This window comes from Monodon monoceros, unplaced genomic scaffold (genome assembly GCF_005190385.1).
Source record: "Monodon monoceros isolate NGI ecotype Baffin Bay Population unplaced genomic scaffold, NGI_Narwhal_1 Super_Scaffold_21, whole genome shotgun sequence".
Classification (NCBI taxonomy): domain Eukaryota; kingdom Metazoa; phylum Chordata; class Mammalia; order Artiodactyla; family Monodontidae; genus Monodon; species Monodon monoceros.
Window position 1 is genome coordinate 58,978,903 of NW_021703778.1, and position 20,173 is coordinate 58,999,075.

The 20,173-nt window shown below is 37.0% G+C and overlaps 2 protein-coding genes across 4 annotated transcripts in view; one reads left to right on the forward strand and one right to left on the reverse strand.

The window, feature by feature from the left end:
- Positions 1 to 12,425, reverse strand: part of CCPG1 (cell cycle progression 1) — a 38,996-nt gene extending 26,571 nt beyond the window's left edge. Inside the window, exon 1 of one of the 3 annotated variants that reach the window (XM_029237191.1) lies at positions 12,134 to 12,425. The gene's annotated coding sequence lies outside the window, so the exon portion shown is untranslated. Of the gene's footprint in view, positions 1 to 8,478; positions 8,624 to 11,790; positions 11,805 to 12,133 lie in introns of those variants that run through there. The other 2 variants (XM_029237193.1, XM_029237192.1) reach the window with 2 other exon arrangements.
- On the forward strand, positions 12,410 to 19,014 carry CUNH15orf65 (chromosome unknown C15orf65 homolog). Its single transcript, XM_029237197.1, has 2 exons — positions 12,410 to 12,694; positions 18,476 to 19,014. Exons 1-2 carry the CDS (start codon positions 12,677 to 12,679, stop codon positions 18,821 to 18,823), a joined length of 366 nt encoding a protein of 121 aa, XP_029093030.1. The 5' UTR covers positions 12,410 to 12,676; the 3' UTR covers positions 18,824 to 19,014.
- Positions 19,015 to 20,173: the final 1,159 nt, after the last annotated feature.

Sequence of the window (20,173 nt, forward strand, 5' to 3'; positions counted from 1 at the left end):
TAAACTGTTCCTCAAGGAACTCAAAATTCTGGAGGAATCCATGAGGTTCCTCTCCCCATTATTTTGACCAAAGGTAAATGCAAAAACCTGTTCCATTTTGAGGGCTTTACTAATAATAACTTAGAAATAAACAGTTTATGGGAAAGTTACAAAGGCATAAAAATCATACAAAGTTATAAAGCTAAGGGTACTTTATGAAGATGATAAACTTGAAGCCCTTTTCTAGACTCAGGCTTCGTTTTATTTCTCAGGGTAGCTTCTTTACCCCAATCTCAGGTCATATATTTCCCCATTGCTTTTTGGATGATCACTAGTAGGTTTCTCAGGCCTTTCAAATAAAGCATCTACAAAACTAAGATCATCTTCCTGCTCCTCTTCCTGTTTCTATCATCTCAGAGAACAGCATTAGCCAAAAATAATCTGGCTGCAAGAAAAAGCCACCAAACATCAGGTCAAAAAGCCTAGATTTAGGATAACTACATTTGGGATAACTAAAACTTGCCTTGACCCAAAAATCCAATCAGGTCTAAATCCTTATCCACTTCCTATCCCAACTTCATCATTTCCCACTTCTATTACAGTGACGGCTCTCTAAAAGATCTCTGCCTGCAGTTTCAAATTCCCCTCCAGTCACTCCTTCCCAATGCTGTCCCTACTCTGTTTATCCTAACACATAAATCTGATCACTTAATCAATCACTTAAAATTGGTCTCTAGTGCCTTCAAGATAAACTCCAAAATCCTATAATAATAGCCTCTAGAACAGAGACAAATCATTTAAATTGATTCTCACTTCATAAGAAATCCTATGGTACATTTCTTCACAACATGTAAGATTTTATTCATAGAACTCCATGGAAGAGAATTTGACACTAAGCATTATAAACATACGGTTTCCACATAGAATATAGCACATGTTAGTCATATTAGGATGTAAATTTATTACATGGATGTTTGTATCTCATTTATGAAGTTACTTAAGGTAGAAGGATTATACTACACTAGTATAATCAAACTCTCCAGCAGATGGGCCTACAGTTAGTACCATTTTTAATTTACTCCTTTATCCATCTGTTCATTCAATATTTATTGAGTTCTTAGCACATGCAGGATACTGAAAATATACCAATGTACAAAACAAATAAGAGTCTTGCCTTCCTGGAGCTTAAATTCTATCAGTAATTGACTAGGTTGAACTTCATCTGAGCCCTGTGCTCCAGGAAAGCAAGGAAGGTTGAGAAATTTCCCCATCCTGTTTTGTGTTCTGACTGATAGCTAACTGCAAAGGACCAACCTGCCCTCAAAAAATCCCAGGTAAGACTCACTTCCACCCATTCTGAGTCCCTTGTTTACTTGCCTCTATAAAACTCCTCGGTTCATTGAGATATTCCTATTGCAATAGTCTGAATTAAATTCATCTCAATTTTCTGGGACTTCCCTGGCGGTCCAGTGGTTAAGACTCCATGCTTCCACGTAGGGGGCATGGGTTCAACCCCTGGTTGGGGAACTAAGATCCGACAAGCCACATGGTGTGGCCAAAGGAAAAAAAAAAATCATCTCAATTTTCCTAAGCACTTCATCTTTCACACTGGAGTCATCCAATAAACAACATTACCTGGTAGAATACACAGTGTATTTGATGGTATACTTCCTACTACAGAGAAGGCATGGGAAAAGAGAATAGAAAATGCTGGGTTGGAGAGGCTTAACTTCAAAAAGGATGATCAGCGAAAGCTTCCTTAAGAAGGTATATTTGAGCAAAGACTTGAATGAGTGAGTGAATCATCGTGCAGTTAACTGGGTAAAGAGTGTTTCAGACCAAAGGAACAGTAGGTACAAAGTTGGAGCCAAGCCCATATCTATGAGAAACAGCAAGGAGGCCTGTGTGGTTGGAGAGAAGTGGGCTACCGGGAAAGCGGAAAGAGATGAGGACAGAGAGATAATGGAGTGGGAGACAAATGATGTAGGGCCTTACAGATTCTAAGACTTTTTACTGAATGAAACTAAAAGTCACAGAAGAATTTTGAGGAAAGGAATAATTGAGGATCACACTGGCTGCCCTATTGAGACAGCACTGTGAGGAGGCAAAGGCAGAAGCAGGAAGACCATTTGCAAAGCTACCACAGTAATCCAGGTGAGATGATGGTGCTTTGGACCAGGGTGGTAGCAAAGACAGTAAGAAGTGGGCAAATTATATATATATTTTGAAGGTATAACCAACTGGGCTTCCTGACGTACTGAATACGAGGTATGAGGGATGACCCCTGTCCCAAGTAAATACAAGAATGGAATGGCCATTAAGACTGGAAGACTGCAAAAGCATCAGGTTATGAAAGGAAAATTGGTAAACTCATTGGGGACATATTAAATTTGAGACAGCTATTATCACATCCAAGTTGAAATGTCAAGTAGGCAGCTGGAGACTGAATTTAGGGGAGAGATACAGACCAAAGATGTAATTTTAAAACACTTTAGGTGGCAGCTGTCAAAACTAGTAACAGAGCAACAAGATTAACTTTACCTCATAAAATACAACTGGAGTGAATATTAGCTGATATGATGGCGCCCCTCATCATTCCTGAGTAGCTACATTTTACTATGGAAAAGGTACGGTTTCCATTACTGTATCTTCTAGAATTAGACACGATGGAGAAGAATGGGGGCATTATTCTCCCACACGTCTACAATTCTGAGGTAAGCCAACCAATGGGCTGTGACCAAAGGTCCCAAAAGTGCTGCTGTACTGTAAATGTGATCAAAGATGAGTCAGTCAGTCTAGACAGCTTTCAAGAACCTACTTCTATCATGCTTTTCAGAGGTTCTGGAACTTTCATCTCCCCAAGAGGATATGAAATGCCTGCTTTAAACCAGACTGTTGGATAAAGGAAAGAGGACCCAAGATCCCAACTAATAAAAAGTTTTTAAATGTCCCTTATATTCTATTTTTTTGTCCAATAACAACCCCACAGAAATAAACAAGCAGAAGATGTAGTTAAGTTAGTTGGTGGCAAGTACTGTGGAGAAAAATAAAGCAAAAAGGGGGAAAACTGAATGCAGGGAGTAGGGGGTGGGGATCAGAATTTTAAATAAGGTTGTTAGGGAAGACCTCCCACCAACACAAGAAGATACTGATTTCTCCACAACCTCACCAAAAATGTAACAACCATCTTTAATTTCTGATCATGTCATGAGCAAAAAACAGTAAATCTCCTATTTCAATTTGCATTTCCCAGATGACTCAGTGGGGTTGTGCATCTTTTCCTATGTTTATTGGCTATCCTTATTTCATTTCCCATGAATTATCTAATGTTCACATGTTCACTTTCCTATTGGGCTGTCTCTGTTGATTTTCAGAAGTTCTTCATAAACTGGGTCATGAATGAATTCACTGCTAAACCTACTGCAAATATTTTTTTCTAGCATGCTTTAATTTAAAAAAATATCTTCTATCATAGATGTCTTTAAATTTTATGCAGTCAAATGTTGAGGATGGAGAATAAGGTGTTTTTTATAACCTATATTTTACACCTTGCTTTAGAAAGTCTTCCCTACTCTCAAGATTGTAAATATTTCTCCTATATTTTCTACTAATACTTTTTCAGTTTTGGCTTCTATATTTAGCTATTTAATGTGTGAATCTGGGTATTCTCCCTTTTAGTGTGAGGTAGAAATTATGTCAATTATTAAATATTCCATATTTTTTCTATGATTTAAAATGCCACTCTCTGTCACATAAAGTCCCATACATTTATGAATCTGTCACATAAAAGTCCCATACATTTATGAATCAGTTTCTGTAGTCTCCATTCTGTTCCAATGATCTATATTCCAGCACCAAAACAAGGCTGTTTTAATTACAATGGTACTCACCACTTTTTACAGTGCTATTTTGCAACTCTTCGCTTGGTCCCTCCCTAAACACACACAACCACCCTGAACACTTACATACAGGCAACAATGAAACTGACTGCAGGTTACATGCAATACTTATTCCAAATGCTACAAATTTTTTTTTAAACTTCCTGTGCAAAAGTCTCCCCATGACCTTGAGAATAAGTATTCTGTACAATAAAGTCAAACTTCTTAAGGGGACATCCAAATGCTTCCACTACCTGGCTCTAGCCTAGCTTGCAATCGATTAGTTCTCTCCTCCAGGGCTATTTCATCTGATCAAAGTAATCTACTTGCTACAAGTAGAGGAGCACAGCCCTACCTCCATGTCTTCACTTACTCAAGTCACACTTCCTGGAATGCTTTCCTCCTTTCCTTTCTTCTGATTTCCATCTTTAAGGCTCAGTCTCCTCCATGAAGTCTTCCTTCATGTTTCTGACACACTGATCTCTCCTTCCCCTGAATGTACCGCATTTATTTCTTATTTCTCAGCATAACTTCTGTACTTCTTAGCATAGCTTGCCTAAGAGCAGCCTCTATTACTTTTATCCATAAGTTACTTTACTAGTTAGTGTTAAGTTCAAAGCTTTTGATAAGGAGTTTCAATTTAATTTTCAATGTCTCTATAACAGCACAAAAATTTTACCTGCTCTCTACTAGTTAGAAGTCATACAATACATACATAATAATCTCTCATCTTTAATCGCTTAATATTCTATTTTATCTATAGAAAAGGACACACAAGCATTTTTACTCAGATCAGGAATTGAAGGATCAGAAACAGTAATGAGCTACAGGTCTAATTTCAGGTCTAGCCCCACCCCTTAAGCTTGCCTCTTTTAAATGTACCAAAATTATGAATTTTTTTTATTCCTGCCTATTTTCAAAAGGCAGCTAGGGCCACTAAAATCACTAAGCACCACAATGAAGGGGTTGAAACAGAAAAGCTTAAGAAATTCTAAGATTTTCTGTCTAAGTAAGGATCTAAAACTGTTACTGTCACTATGCTTTATGGTAATTTGGCACAAATTTACATTTTAAAAAGTACTGTGACAAACACTTCTGGAGTAAATGGTGAGAATTGTATCTCTTTGGGGAATTAAAGGGTCTTCAATCCTGTTCATTGTGGTGGGGGAAGAACCTTTCACTGTGTTGCTTTCTTTTTTCCAAATAGTCTCATCTTAAGTGAAGGCTCAGCTTATACTTTTTTTTTCATCTACAACGTCAACCTTATTTCAGTCCCCAAACTCTGGCAATAAATAAGCCTAGCCTAGGAGTGCCTAGTACCCACTAGGCCTCTGTGCTGTGGGGGAAAAAAAAAAGACTGCCCTAGGGAAGTTGATTCCAAGGCTTATTGGCTAGAATGGTCAGGTAAACTCTTTATTTGAAAAAGAGTAAGTTTTTGTATGGCTTTTTAACTGTTATAGCAGATAAATCCTGCAACATATTTTCACGAAGCCCAGGCCAAACTAAATTGCTTCCAAACAGCATCAAGAGACAAATGATCTGACAGGTAATTCTGAATATGGAACTAAAGTGCTGGCTGCCATTCTGGATGCTCAAAACAGCAGAGCCTTTCTATGGTTGGTGTGAAAGGTAGAGAATGAAAGAGATGCAAAAGATAAGAGCCGTTTCCACATAAAACGCTTCTGAATTTAAAAAGACAGTAAATTTCATTGTTCTTCCCCTCCTACCTCCCAAAGGGGGAAAAAATCAGTTTTTTGACAAATTGCATCACTCAGGAATTATACTCTCCATTAAACGTCATAAATGTGGTGTTGCAAAAGACTTTCAAATTGATGTCATCTCTCATGTTTGCCTTGTGAAAGTTCGCCATTATTAAGATAAGGCTTCATAAAACCTTAAGACCACCTGGTAAAAATACAGCCCAGAGATTTAAACATATAAAATAAAACCACACACACAAAAAGACTCAAACAAAACAGAAAAGTTTTACAATCCTGGGGTAAAGATGACCTTTTTACTAAGCTTTACACAAAACCTAGAAATTGTAAAGGAAAAGCTTTTTATTATATAAAAATCATAAACTTGTTTGCCAAAAGTCATAAAAATAAGAATGATGTACTGAGAATACCTGTGACATATATAACAGAGTTTTCAAAACATTTAAAGTACACCAATAAATAAGAAAAAGGTTAAAAAACTGAATAGAAAGTTTATCACGGAATATGAGTAAGCAATTTATAGAAGATATTAAAATGGCTTATAAGGAAAAAAATGCTCAACCTTACTACGAAAGATACACAAAGAGTAGCAAGATTATTTTAATGCCTAAACGATCAACAAAGATTAAACAGGTTAATAGGTTAGATACAGAAAAATAGGTACTGTAAACAGTAAAAATGCATAGTTATTATCATTTGAGTAATTCTGTAATAACAAAATTTTACAGGCAGATACCCTGTGACCTATCATCTCTATTTCATTTCCTATCCACCTCATTTCTAGGAATTTATCTGGTAGAAATACTCACATGAATATGAAAATACATATACATGTGTGTAAGAATGGTTGAATTTTTATAGTACAAAATTAGAAAGTGAAAAGTCTATCAAGAGTGAGTTTATTAAAATTAAAATGTATAATATCTATTATTAATGCAGCCATTAAAAATTTAAAATAGATCAACATGTCCTGACATGGAAAGATATCAATAATATATTCTGTGAAAAAAGCAAGTCAGAAAATGATATGTATAATAAACCCTATTGATATTAATTTATATGCATTAGTCTAATTAAACTTTAAAGAGTATCTTTCAAATCTAAAAAAACTAAAATTACACGTATTATGTCTGCTAAATTTCAGTGAGCTATTTATTACCTTCATAATCAGCAGGAAAAAAATATACATTTTTTTAAATGAAAAGACAAACCCAATATTAAGTAAATGAATGACTGACAAAAATCCAATCATCTTCTGGATGACCAGTCTCTTCAGAACAAATTAAAGGACTAAAGGGAATCATATTAAAACGTTTATATCTCAGGTATCAGAAGTTTACTGAAGAAAACTGATGCTAGAGAAGAGAGAGCATAACCCAGGGATTTGAAGAGTCCACAGTGTAGTAATTACGGCATCAAGATGTGGGTCCAATGGCTGTCCTGCCTCTTCGTTATATGCATCTTCTAAGTGGATTCAAAGATAACCTCTCCATAGCAAACAGGCTTTCCTAGTTTTAATGGAGTGGAATTTCATTTAAACACCGATATCGCTAAAGATAGGTATCTGGAAAAAAAATCTCCAATAGTAGTAATTTCACTTTATCCATGACCAGAAAGAGGCAGCAATACTGTTACATACAGTAAATTAACTTTTTGGTTTAGAAAACAAATTCTGCAAGAAGTGAGTCAATTTCTTCACAAGATTTCTTTTATGATGTAACATCCTTCAAATTGGGAAACAGAAGCAACTACTGCCGTATTTGAAGATAAAAGTATCCCTTTTTGCCTCCATCTAAAAGAAGCTACACCTTTGATTAAAAGTTTGAAACAAAGCAGTAAACCATATGAATTCAAAATGCTGGGGGGAAATTAAGATATCTGTTAGTATGGAAATACCTTTTCACCAGGTGTTCCCCATTCTGAAAAGAATCCTGACTTTCCAGGATTGTTACATCTTAATTTTGGAAAAGCCTGAAAGAGCCAGTAGTAAATCTAGAAGCTTGACTAGGCGCCATACGACCCTCACTTGGGCACTGCCAGCCCCTGTTGGCTCCTCTTCCCCTTTCAGAGATAAGTAAAACTAATGGGATCTAGCTTGATGTTGTTTTTTCTACTCTCAAAAAAATTTTTTTAATGATTTTACTTGTTAAAATATATGTATTTATCATATATCTATATTTTTTGTTTATCTTAAACATACTTTCCACAAAAGGATAATCTGTCCTAATTTTTTTTTTTTTACAACTCTCTTCTACTTTTCATTTGGGAAAAAAAGCAGAGATGGAAAACAAAGGGATTTTATATATTTTTATTCTGTTTTCCATTTTTTTAAGTACATAATAGACAAGTACACATCCATTGTTACTTTCTAGTAGTAATATTAGATAAAATGTTAGTAAAGATGTTATTTGAGTTATCGACTAATCAAATATAGAAGCAGTCATTACCAACCCATGATATATTTCTTTGCCTTTTACTTTCCCTTATATTTGCTCTCATAAAGTCCTCAGAATTGATTTGTAAGTTTCTAAAAGACTTTTTTACTTGAATGTTCTATATGTCAACCCAACTTGAAGTTAATCTCAAGGGGCAGATGCTGTATGTAATACAGATAGGGCTGACTTCCCCAGAAGGAGTGTCTAAGCTCTAAACTATCTCTTTCCCTGAAAGACAAATGCTTACACATGTAATGTATCTCTGGGAGGACCTGGAATTTGACATTCTGTGTAGACTCACTGTTCATGAAATCAACTTAAAGAACTGTTTTAGAACATTAAAAACAACATCCACTTCCTACTGTTAAGTTACACGGATGATCTTCTTTATACTTTAGATATGCAATTAAAACAAATCAAAACCAAAATTAAAGGCTGAACCATAAAAGCACACTGCAATTTCCAAACCTTTAATGCAGCTGAGTACAAAGTCACAGTCAGGAAAGGGGCCAGGTTCTCTTCAGCCTAGTAAAAGGCAAAAAGCACTATCAAAAAAATCAAATGAAGATCCCATATGACTTTTTTCCATCAAACTTCTCAGTCCAAAAGTATATATATCACATTAAGTCATCACACTTCAAATGTATAATATGCTTTATGTAAATGTTACTTACGCAGGCCAATAATACTTTGCATGGGTAGATCACTCTGCCACTTACAAAGTGATACGACTTTTTATATCTGATTTGATCTTCACACATACCCCATGAAGTATGGCAATGGCTGTTACTTATTATGTACAAATGGAAACAATAGAAGCTCATAAGTTAAATTATTTGTCAACATCATTAAACGTCCTGACTCCCAATCCAATGCTTTTTTCACATCTCATCATGCTGGCAACATGAACCAGAAATAAGGTTTTAGGAAACTGCTTTATGGACAAATACTGAAGAAAAATTAGATTTCTGACTTACTGCTAATACTAATACTTCCTTGCTAATACTTCCTCCAGAAAACTCTATAAGCCCTTAAGCAGGTTTCCACACCTTAAACACCCCTTGGAAAAAAAAATCCTCTCAATCTATCAGTTAGTTGCAATCCTCCCCATATTACAGAGTTAAATTTCACCTTAGAACTCAAACTGAGATTTTTATTTTCAAGTTTATCTAGTGCAATACATCGAACATGACCTTTTAAACCAACTCATTTTTTTAACTGTTTTAATTTAGTCAAAACTGCAGAACTGACAGACAGACAAACATGGTAAGATATCACTTATATGTGGAACATAAACAATACAACGAGCCAGTGAATATAACAAAAAAAGAAGCAGACTTACAGATATAGGGAACAAACTAGTGGGTGGGGGGGGCGACACAGGGTAGGGGAGTGGGAGGTACAAACTACTGGGTGTAAGATAGGCTCAAGAATGTATTGTACAACATGGAAAATAGAGCCAATATTTTGTAATAATTGTAAATAGAAAGTAACCTTTAAAAACTGTTTAACAAATTTTTACAAATAAATTTAAAAACAAAACAAAAACTGCACAACTCCCAGGAAGAAAATTCTTGAAAATGTAAGTTATCACCTACAATATGGCAACTTCCTCATCTTAACCACTCACAAACACAAAAGCAATTCAGCCTCTAGTAGTTCTGCATTGTTAGATGAGTCTGCATTTTCTGTTTTAAAATACCCTGGGCTTAACAGGCCTTGCACTGTGTCCCTATTCTTTACATGTCAGAAACTACTACTTCAAAGCTCTCAGTTCAAACTCACCTCATTTTTTAAATATTTAACTTAGAAAAAATACAATTACACAACCTAGACAATACTGTGGAACCAGTTAGTAAATCAAACATGTTAAGTAATTATGAATGTTTCTTATGCCCTGTAAATGAACCCAAATTTTTAGTGAGATATTGAGCCAACAAAGGGCACAAAATACACAAAATAAAACAATAGAAAATATTGAAAAGAAACTGAAATTTGGGGAGAGAAGCAATGCTCCAAAGAAAAGAACCTAAGAAAACAAAGTATGACTTCTACAGCTTAAAAAACAAAAAAGCAAAAAAATAAAAACAAAGCTTCAGAATGGCTATTCTATTGAGTTAATGGACACCTGGAATTGAGGTAAACCCCATCTTTTCAAGACTGATAACTGCAAAAATACATAGACTATTCCTATCAAAGAACGATGTGGCCCTTTCTTTATGACAGAAAACAAAATGTGGGCTAAATATGCTACTTACCCAACCATATCCAACATATCCATAAGAGAAAATGAAACAAAAACATAATCCAAAATATCAGGCATATAAAACATAGTATTGATACTTGAAATAAATCGATGAAAACAAGCTTAAAGCCCCCATTTTATAATAATGTTTAACTTCTTTATTTCCACTGGCAAATGTTTACAAATAATAAATGAAAAATCCTGCTACATCCCAGATCTTTTCAGATTAATATGCCCATGCTTTGTCACCTTGAGTTAGAGTAATAATCAAGATTGCACTCCCTTAATTGAAGAAAAGTAAGCAATCTTGTCTTGATTTTACTGTACGAAAGGAAAACAGATCAAAATAAGACGAGATGTACAAATGCTAAGAATTACTGTCATATTTTTTTGTTTCCTTTCCAGTCCAACCAATGCATTTCTTGTCACTTCTCAACAACTAACTTACATACATTTAAACTTGTTATTCACAGAGTCCGTGGATGCAGTAACAGGGGCTCTGCCTATGTTGTTTTTAGTTGTTATTTGCTTTTTAAAATTAATCTTTAAAGAGTCTGTATAACTGGAATTGCTGCACCTGTGTCCTTTTCTGTAAATGAAGGTTTTTTCCTATAGAAAATTTGGAAAATACCAAAAAGTATAAAGAAAAAAATAATTTGTAGTTTCACCATCTAATCACTTTATAACTATTACACTCCTTTGAGTCTTGTTTCTAATAGACATCGAATCACTTCTAGTCCTATGGTTTAGTTAATATTAGTATTACACTACTTTCTAACCTACTTTCATTTAAAAACTAGTATTTCCCACACCCTCAAATATTATTTGAGAGCGATTTTTAATAGCTTCTTTAATTAGAATCCCATCCTTAGGTTGGGTAAAGGATTAGAAATTATTTATTAAAATAATACCCTCACTTTCTCCCTTCCCTTCCCCTTTATGACCATAGCTCAGGGAAGTATAGTAAACCATTCACACTAGCGTCCAAGGTGTGATAAATACCCCCCTGAGAAAGGTGGGGCCTAATAAGATTCAAACGTTAAGCCAAAGATACGATGCGCTAATAATGACATTTCAAGTACCGTCCAGTAGATGTGACCTTATTTGAGGAAGCAAATCTCCTAAAATTCGCAGTACTAAAATAATTACCTATTCTAGCTACAAGAAGGCTCCATTCCATTTTTTAATAAAGCCAGACTGAGTGCAAATGTCTCCCACTCAACAAAGTACCTAATTGGCTGAGTTCGTTAAAATTGGCGCTCCCAAAGGCAAAAAGTTGATTCGTTAAATAAAGATAAACAGTAACGCGTACAAGGCACGGTGTGACCTGCTACTACGGAGAGCTTATCGATTAGGAAGGGGACCGGTGGAGGCGGAACAGGATAGGGAGATTTGATCATTATCAGCCAGGCTCACAAGCAGAAATCTCAAACACATTATTTAATCTTTCTCTTCCTGTCATCACGGGGCTGAAACGTCACCAAAAAAGACCGGCCGGCTGAAAACCCGGCGGGGTGACGCACATAACATCTTACCATATGGATTCTCATCAATCAGGACCGAGGAGAGCCTTAAGCCAGCCCAGCGGAGGAAGGTGGGTGCGTCCCCTAGGCTGTCGGCTCCCCCACACTCCCGGCACACCGCTCGCGTCTGCAACGCAGGGAACCGTGGCTGCAGGACCACCGGACCGGCTCCGCCACGGGGTATGCAGACCCGCCTTCCGAGGAGGCCACCCAGGCGGCCGCAAACACCGAGCGCCTAGGGTCAAGCCCCCCTTCAGCGGAAACCCCGCGACCGCCTCCGCCAGGCGGCTGAGCCAGGACCCCGACAGTCGGCCCGGACTCCCCTCCTGGTGTCCAAACTCGCCCAGGTCCGTACCTGAAGGAGCAGCGCCACCTCCGCCCCACGGCGTTAGCTGTCGCGGTGGCGGCGGTCCCAGCTCCGAGAGCAGTGACGCCTCTCATAAAAACAACAACCTGCTCGCAGGCGACCGCAGCCGAAAGGCGGAGGGCGGCGGGGCGCCGCGGCGCATGCCGGGACTCGTAGTCCCGCCCGCGCCTTATACCGGGCGGCGGCGGAGGGAAGAACTACGACTCCTGAAGAGGAGCGGAACCCGCCGCCGGCAGGCTGCCGGAAGCTGGGCCCCGCGGCCGTGATCCTCACAACATCCGGGCCCCGGCACTGCAGAGGCGCCGCGGCCGGTTACTGTGGAGACGGCCTGCTACAGCCTCTCCGAAGGATTCCACCCTGGAAGACGGCTCCCGGGATTAGGCCGATTAGTTTACACGTATCCATCCAGCCGACGGTTCGCCTTCTCTTTGCTGCTTTAATTGGGTGTAGTAAAAGTCGGCGCTTGCTGGCCTTGCCATCCGCTGCAGGAAAAGACTGCGTTTGCCGAAAAAAATAAAGAAGATATCGAGAATGACCGAGGGCGACTGGGTGGGTTTGCGCAGAGGGCTGGATGTTTTTGACTGTCGGTACTCTTTACTATAAATTTGGGGCACCCCACACTCCCACCCACCCCACCCTCCAAAAAAAACCCACCGTTGTAGGCAACCGCTGGGCTACACAGATGTAACATGCATTGCATTAAGCCAGAATTGCCTCTGAAGGTATAAAGATGATTGGGCATGGTATGCAACTCATGCCCCATTGCAAAATGCCGTGATGGTTTTGAACAAGAAAAACGTACCTTGTTAATTTGACATCTGTTTACATTGTGTCTTGTTCAAAAACGGATATGAGGGGAAAAAAGTATATGGTACATTTATACTCACTGTTGATGGAAACAGTAGAAAGTTAAGGTTTAATTCTCTGTCACCTAATTGTGGCCAGAAAGAGATAAATTAAGGAAAACATGAACAAGGAGGATGGTGGGCCTGAGGGGAAACAAAAGGGTGCCTCAAAATTAGACTTACAGGGTTTTTTTGCTTTTGTTGTTACTGTAGTTAACATCAACTGTGACACAAAACCAAAAAAAAAATTTTTTTTAATTTTATAATTACAGCTTCTATAATGGGCATTTTTATTATTTCAGTAGCTTTTTATCTTTATAAAAATGTGTGTGTGTTTATAACAAAAGACTTGGAAAAGTCAAAGTGGCCTGGTTTTCTCTAATTCTAGGAGAGCCTGAAAATTAAATTAGTAAGGAATACCATCTATTTGTAGATTTTCAAGGCACTTGCACAGTCTAATTTTAGACTTAATCGATTTTAAAAGATTCATTTATAATTTTCATTAACCTTCTTCAGTAACAGTTGCTGACCCAATGTATAACCTAGCAGAGAATTTAAAGTAATCTTTTTATTTTTCTTTATATTAGGCGGTTTTGTTTTTGATTGTATCTGTTTTGAACTCTACATTTTAAGAATACCAGATTTGAAGAGGTTGAAACCCAAATAAGAAAGTTGCAGTAAGGGCCTAGGACATAAAGTAAAAGCAAGGGGTATTTTTGTTTCCAAGTCCGTAAACATTTGTGAATTGTCCTGGAGGTCTAAAAGATTTCGGTAGACACTAACTTTTACAGATTGTGTGGTACGGATTATGCCAACAAAATTTTTCAGCTAATTTGTCTTCTATTTTGACTAGATTCTGTTTTCTGTATTCCATTTTGATTCAAAGTTGATCAGAATTTTACAGCCAGTTGCAGAAGGTGATTTGAAAGTCACAACCTCTGGGACTGAGGTTGCCCTGGGCAACCCGACTGGTGTCCATAAAGTAAATTAGGGTTGGTACTTTTTCTCACAAGTCACAGGGCAGCACCTTCCACCTAAGAAGCCTTCCATGTGCTGAGAGAACCTAGACATTTTGAGAAAAGCTGACCTGTTGTGATACCGTAGGATTCTGGTGACTTACTATTCTCCAATGTCTGTGCTCTTGATATTTAAAACAAATTAATAAGCAGTGTCAAAAAACAATAAACAGCAAGATCTGATGAGTTCTACTTCCAGCTTTGCCAGCTTCCTACAAGATAATGAATGTTAGTAAATGACAGCACACTACTGTAAAGTTTTCTTAACCTGTAAATTTCAGAACTGAATTCTGGAAGATCATGCATATGCATTGAAGTATACCTGCAAAAAAGAAAATGTTAAAAATTGGTTCCATTTATATAGCAGCGTATCATTTACATCCGATTTTCTTTCATTTCCACAACCACAGGAACTATGGCAGGTTGTTTTTTTTTTCCCCCTTTTTTCCCAGTTTTACAGACAATATAAAAACAAAGGTGCAGTGATGATAAAGGATTGGAATCTAGGCCACAAAGTTCTTGCCTGTGCTACTCCTCCAACACTCTATTATACTTCTTCAAATCTGAACAAAAGAAAAGAAAGTGGAGTAAATACTTCACATTTGCAGGTTTGAACTCAAGATTTCAAAACAAATAGGTTCCTGACAGTGGGGAACTTAACTTTGCAGAGACATTAAGTAGAATAACCCAAGAATTCAGAGTGAGTTGGGTTAGTCTAAGAGGAACCGAACTAATCTGACCCAGATTTGATCCTCACTTAAGCGTGACACAGCAACTTGGTCAATATTCTTTCCTCCATTTTAGAGTTGGAGAAACTGAGATTATATGCTTGCTAGTTTTAAGGATTTAGAATTCTTAAAGGGTCTCAGCCTCATGAATCACAAGCATCTACTATAGAGTCTTCAAAGCAAAAGAATTTTAATGCATATAAACAACCTTCTATTTAATGCAGCCTTAAAAAGTCAGAGTTACAGTACCCTGCCAATCTCTATGAGGTTAAATATAATAATATAATTTCTGATCTGGAAGGACTTAGATCTTAAGTATTCCAGACGTTGCCAAATTTGGTGGGTTTTTTAACTACCAAAATTTTTTGCCTACATGGACACCACAGAATCATTTTTAAGAGCCTTATCACAAGTAAATATACACTTCCTTCATGTTTTTCAAATAACTGAAAATCACTTCCCTATTGCTACATTTGGAGAGCCCTTATATCCTCAGATTAGAAAAAGAAAAAAAACTAATCCATCTCCTTTGTTTTATATTTATAGACAAGGAATTTGAATCCTTGCAAAATAATTTTATCAAAGTCACGCAGCTATTATCACTGGCAACATCAGAACCCAGAACTGGTGACACCTAATATTTGAAGGTGAAGACTGACATTTTTTTTAAATAACCAGTTTCCCAACATTATTGAGCTGGTTTCCTATGTGCTTGTCTTCTAGGTAATAAAATGTAAGTTCTAGGAACTTTAGATTGTTGATCACTATTTTTCCATCATCTAACAATGCCTGGTACACGGTGGGTACTCAGTATTTGTTGAATGAGTGATAAACAAGGTCCATATAGTCTGTTCCATTTGAATTCTTTCACCTTCATTATTGAAGCTTGATGTTTTTTATAGACTTGACTTTACTAAGGATAGGCATGTTATATGCATTGCTAGAAAGCAATATGCACTTTTGTACCCATTCTTTTTAATATCTTGCTCCCTCCCTCCCCAAATAGCTAAGTTACGTATATTTTAAATCTTTATTAAATTTATTATATATGTTAATTACATATTAAATTGTAGTAAATGGCACCACCATCTACCCAAATGTTTGTCCAGAAATGTGGGAGTCTTTCTTGATCTGTCCCTCTTCCTCACTATCCACATCCAATCAATCACCAGGTCCAATGAATTCTACTTCCAAAATGTGTCTCAAATTTATTTACTAGTCTCTCTATACCACCATTCTTCTATAAATCATCATCGTCAGTCACATGGAACACTGAAGCTCCTCTCCACATCCATTCAAGTCTCTGACGGCAGCCAAAGTAGTCTTACTAAAAAGCATATTACATCATGACATGCTTCTTAAAACGCTTCAATAGCTTTCCATTGCTTTTACCATAAAGATCTAAACTTTTCACATAGCCAACCAGACCCTTCAGGATCTGGCTCCTGCCCCTCTATTCTCATCTGCAGCCATTTTCACTCTAACTTACTCCACTTTGGCCATGCTTTTTCTTTGTGCCCTCCTCTATCTTTTCCTTCGCTTGCCTTCCAGTCTTAAGATTCAGCGACACTTCACCAGAATGGCCTTCCTAGGCCCTCACACTAGGTTAGAACCCCCTATATGTCTTCATAAATATCCTGAATTTTTTTTCTTCATAGCACTTACCACAATTAGTCAGTTGTATAATTATTTGCTTAATGGCTATCCCCCACAAGGTTAAGATCCCTGAATGTTTATCTTGTTCCCTTTTCACTCTGAAATTAAGCTGTACGTCCTCTTCGAACTATGACCTATTGCAGTCTTACTCTATAAGTTACACGTTTTTATAAATTCTCATAGTTCTAGTACAGGATTTTAAAAAGCTACCTTGTACATACTTTTGACAAGTTTGCTCTGTACAGATATATATAATTGAATGGGTACTCTTCAATGTCCTCCAGAGAAAATGACTCCCAAAAGGAGAGTAGATGGGGCTAAGTTTTTGTTTTCTTCTCTATTGTTTTTCCAGCTTTATTGAGGTATAATTGACATATAAAATTGTGTAAGTTTAAGGTACAACATGATGCTTTCATATACATATATACTGTGAAATGATTAACAATAAGATTAGTTAATATGTCCATCACCTCACATAATTACAAATTTTTGTGTGTGGGTATGGTGAGAACATCTACTCTTTTAGCAACTTTCAATTATATAATACAGTATTGTTAACTGTAGTCACCATACTGTACATTAGATCCCTAGAACTTACTCTTCTTATAACTGGAAGTTTGTACCCTTTGACCAACATCTCTCTATTTCCCCCATCCCCAGCCCCTGGCAACCACCATTCTGCTCTGAGTTTGACTTTTTTCTTTTTTTTTTTAGATTCCACATATATGTGAGATCATACTGTATTTGTCTTTCTCTGACTTAATTTCACTTAGCATAATGCTCTCAAGGTCCATCCATGTTGCTGCAAATGGCAGGATCCCTTCCTTTTTTATGGCTGATAATATTTCGTTGTGTGTTTGTGTGTATATACCAAAATTTCATCCATTCATCTGTTGATGAATACTTAGGTTGTTTCCATGTCTTAGCTATTGTGAATGCTGCAGTGAAAATGGGAGTACAGATATCTCTTCAAGATATGATTTCATTTCCTTCAGATATATACCCAGAAGTGGAATTGCTGGATCATATGATAGTTCTATTTTTAGTTTTTCTGGTTGTTTTTTAATTTATTAATTATTTATTTATTTTTGGCTGCGTTGGGTCTTCGTTGCTGTGCGCGGGCTTTCTCTAGTTGTGGTGCGCAGGCTTCTCTTTGCGGTGGCTTCTCTTGTGGTGGAGCACAGGCTGTAGGTGCTCAGGCTTCAGTAGTTGTGGCACATGGGTTCGCAGGCTCTAGAGCTCAGGCTCAGTAGTTGTGGTGCACGGGCTTCGTTGCTCCGCGGCATGTGCAATCTTCCAGACCAGGGCTCGAACCCACGTCCCCTGCAGTGGCAGACGGATTCTTAACCACTGCGCCACCAGGGAAGTCCCGTATTTTTAGTTTTTTGAGGAACCTCCATACTGTTTTCCACAGTGGCTGCATCAATTTACATTCCCACCAACAGTGCACGAGGGTCCCCTTCTCTCCACATCTTCACCAACTCTTATTCTCTCTTAACTTTATAATAGCCATGCTTCAGGTGTGGATTGATATCTCATCGTGGTTTAGATTTGCATTTCTCTGATGATTAAGGATGTTGAACATCTTTTCATGTACCTGTTGGCCATCTGTATGTCTTCTTGGGGAAAAATGTCTGTTCAGATCCTCTGCCCATTATTTAATTATATTGTTTGGTTTTTTGCTATTGAATTGTATGAGTTCTAAAGATATTTTGGAAATTAACCCCTTATCTGATGTATGGTTTGCAAATATTTTCTCCCATTCCAAGGCTGCCTCTTCCTTCTGCTGTTCTTGTGCTGCACAGAAGCTTTTTTGTTTGATGTAGTCACACTTATTGATTTTTGCTTTTATTGCTTGTACTTTTGTTGTCATATCCAAAAAATTACCAAGACCAACTCCAAGGAGCTTTTTCCCTGTGTTTTCTTCTAGGAGTTTTACGGTATCAGATCTTACATTTGTCTTTGATCTTTTTCGAGTCACTTTTTGTGAGTAGTGGGGTAAGAAAGGCTTAGGGCTAAGTTTAAATAATTCTGTTTTTTTCAGAACTTTATAATTGAGAATTATTTTATGCATTTATCTTTTAGGATAAGAAAAGTACTTCAGCTTCAAATTCAGAAACAGAAATGAAACCTGAACAACTGCCTCCTTGTGTGAACCCTGGCAATCCTGTGTTTTCATGTATGTTGGACCCAAAGACACTCCATACAGCTACCTCACTATCAAAACCTAAGATGATTATGTATAAAACCAATTCAAGTAATTATGGTGAATTTTTACCCATGCCACAGTTTTTCCCCTGCTATTATACTCCAAAGGACCAAGTATTTTCAAGCAATATTAGAGCTACTGGATTTTATCAAAATAACACTCTAAACACTGCACCTGACAGAACAAGAACCCTTGATTTTCCTAATTTTCAACACACTCTATGAAAATATATTACTCTTAAATAAAGAGAAAATATACTCGGCAAAAATGAGTTTTAAATCTAAGTCTAGGATAGCTAATTTGAAATATAAAAAGATTTGAATTAATTTTTTTAAAATACCTTTAAGAAATAAAGCATTTCAACTGATAACTGAATGACAGTGACTTCTTAAATAAAAATGTGTTCAAAATAGAATAAAAGGTAGAAAGCATTTTATTATACCTAGCTTTATTTAGTTCATGTAGTCCAAAAGCTTCAAAAGGCTTTCAGGATCTCAACTGTCTACTGAGTATATTTATCAAGACAAAGGAACACAGGAACTGTAATTTTGAAAACTGAATTAAGGAAGATTCTGATGTGTAATTTCCTACTTTTCTGTTATTTCAACTAATAGCTTAGAACCTGGGGAATGTTAGTTCACACTGCTAAACTGGTAGAAGAGAGGACTTGTTATTCGTTCATTCATTTAGCAAATATTTATTGAACACCTACTTATGGCAGGTGCTATACAATGCAAATGGAACACAGAAATAGAAAAGTGTCTTTTATTGTTTCAATAAACAATATTTGGGGGGAATGAGAGTAGCAAATTAATAATACATGATAATTTATGTAATGTAAACTATGTAAAAGTTCTTTCAGACACAGAGAATTGCTTAAATTGAGACCAAGATCAGAAGAAACATTCTGGAGAAGGTAAAGCCAAATCAAAGGAAAGGTCCATCCAGGCAGAAGAAACCTTACTTATACAAGAATGAAAATGTGAGACAATGTTGCACATTTTTACAAGTGCAATTACTTTTTTTTTTTTTTTTTGGCCTTATCATGCAGCTTGAGGGATCTTAGTTCCCCGGCCAGGGATTGAACCCAGGACGTGAAAGTGAGGAGTCCTAACCACCGGACCACCAGGGAATTCCCCAAATGTAATTACTTTGCTACATCTTTAACATAGAGCATGAGCAGTGGTAGATTATGGGCTATACAATTCTTTAAACTCTGTAATTCCACTATATAGAGAGATTTATTTCAGCTGCCATCTGTTGAAACCTCCTGTTCAGTTGGATCTGAGTACCTTTACTGGAAAAAAAAAAAAATCACTGTTCTTATTTTTCCCTGTTGGTTTCAGGTTCAGGATATTAACATCAATTAGAAAAAATAATCTTGTGAGTCACTAGGGGACCAGAAAAGTTGAATCTTCTATTTACAAAAATGGCTTGATGTGAGGAAACAGCTCAGACTCTGCAGCCTGGTGAAATTCTTTCAAATATCCCAAAATATGATATTTGGCACAAGAAAGAAAAAAGAATTAGTTTTGTTCACTTCCTCTAAAACATCAAAAATCAAGGCACTGCAC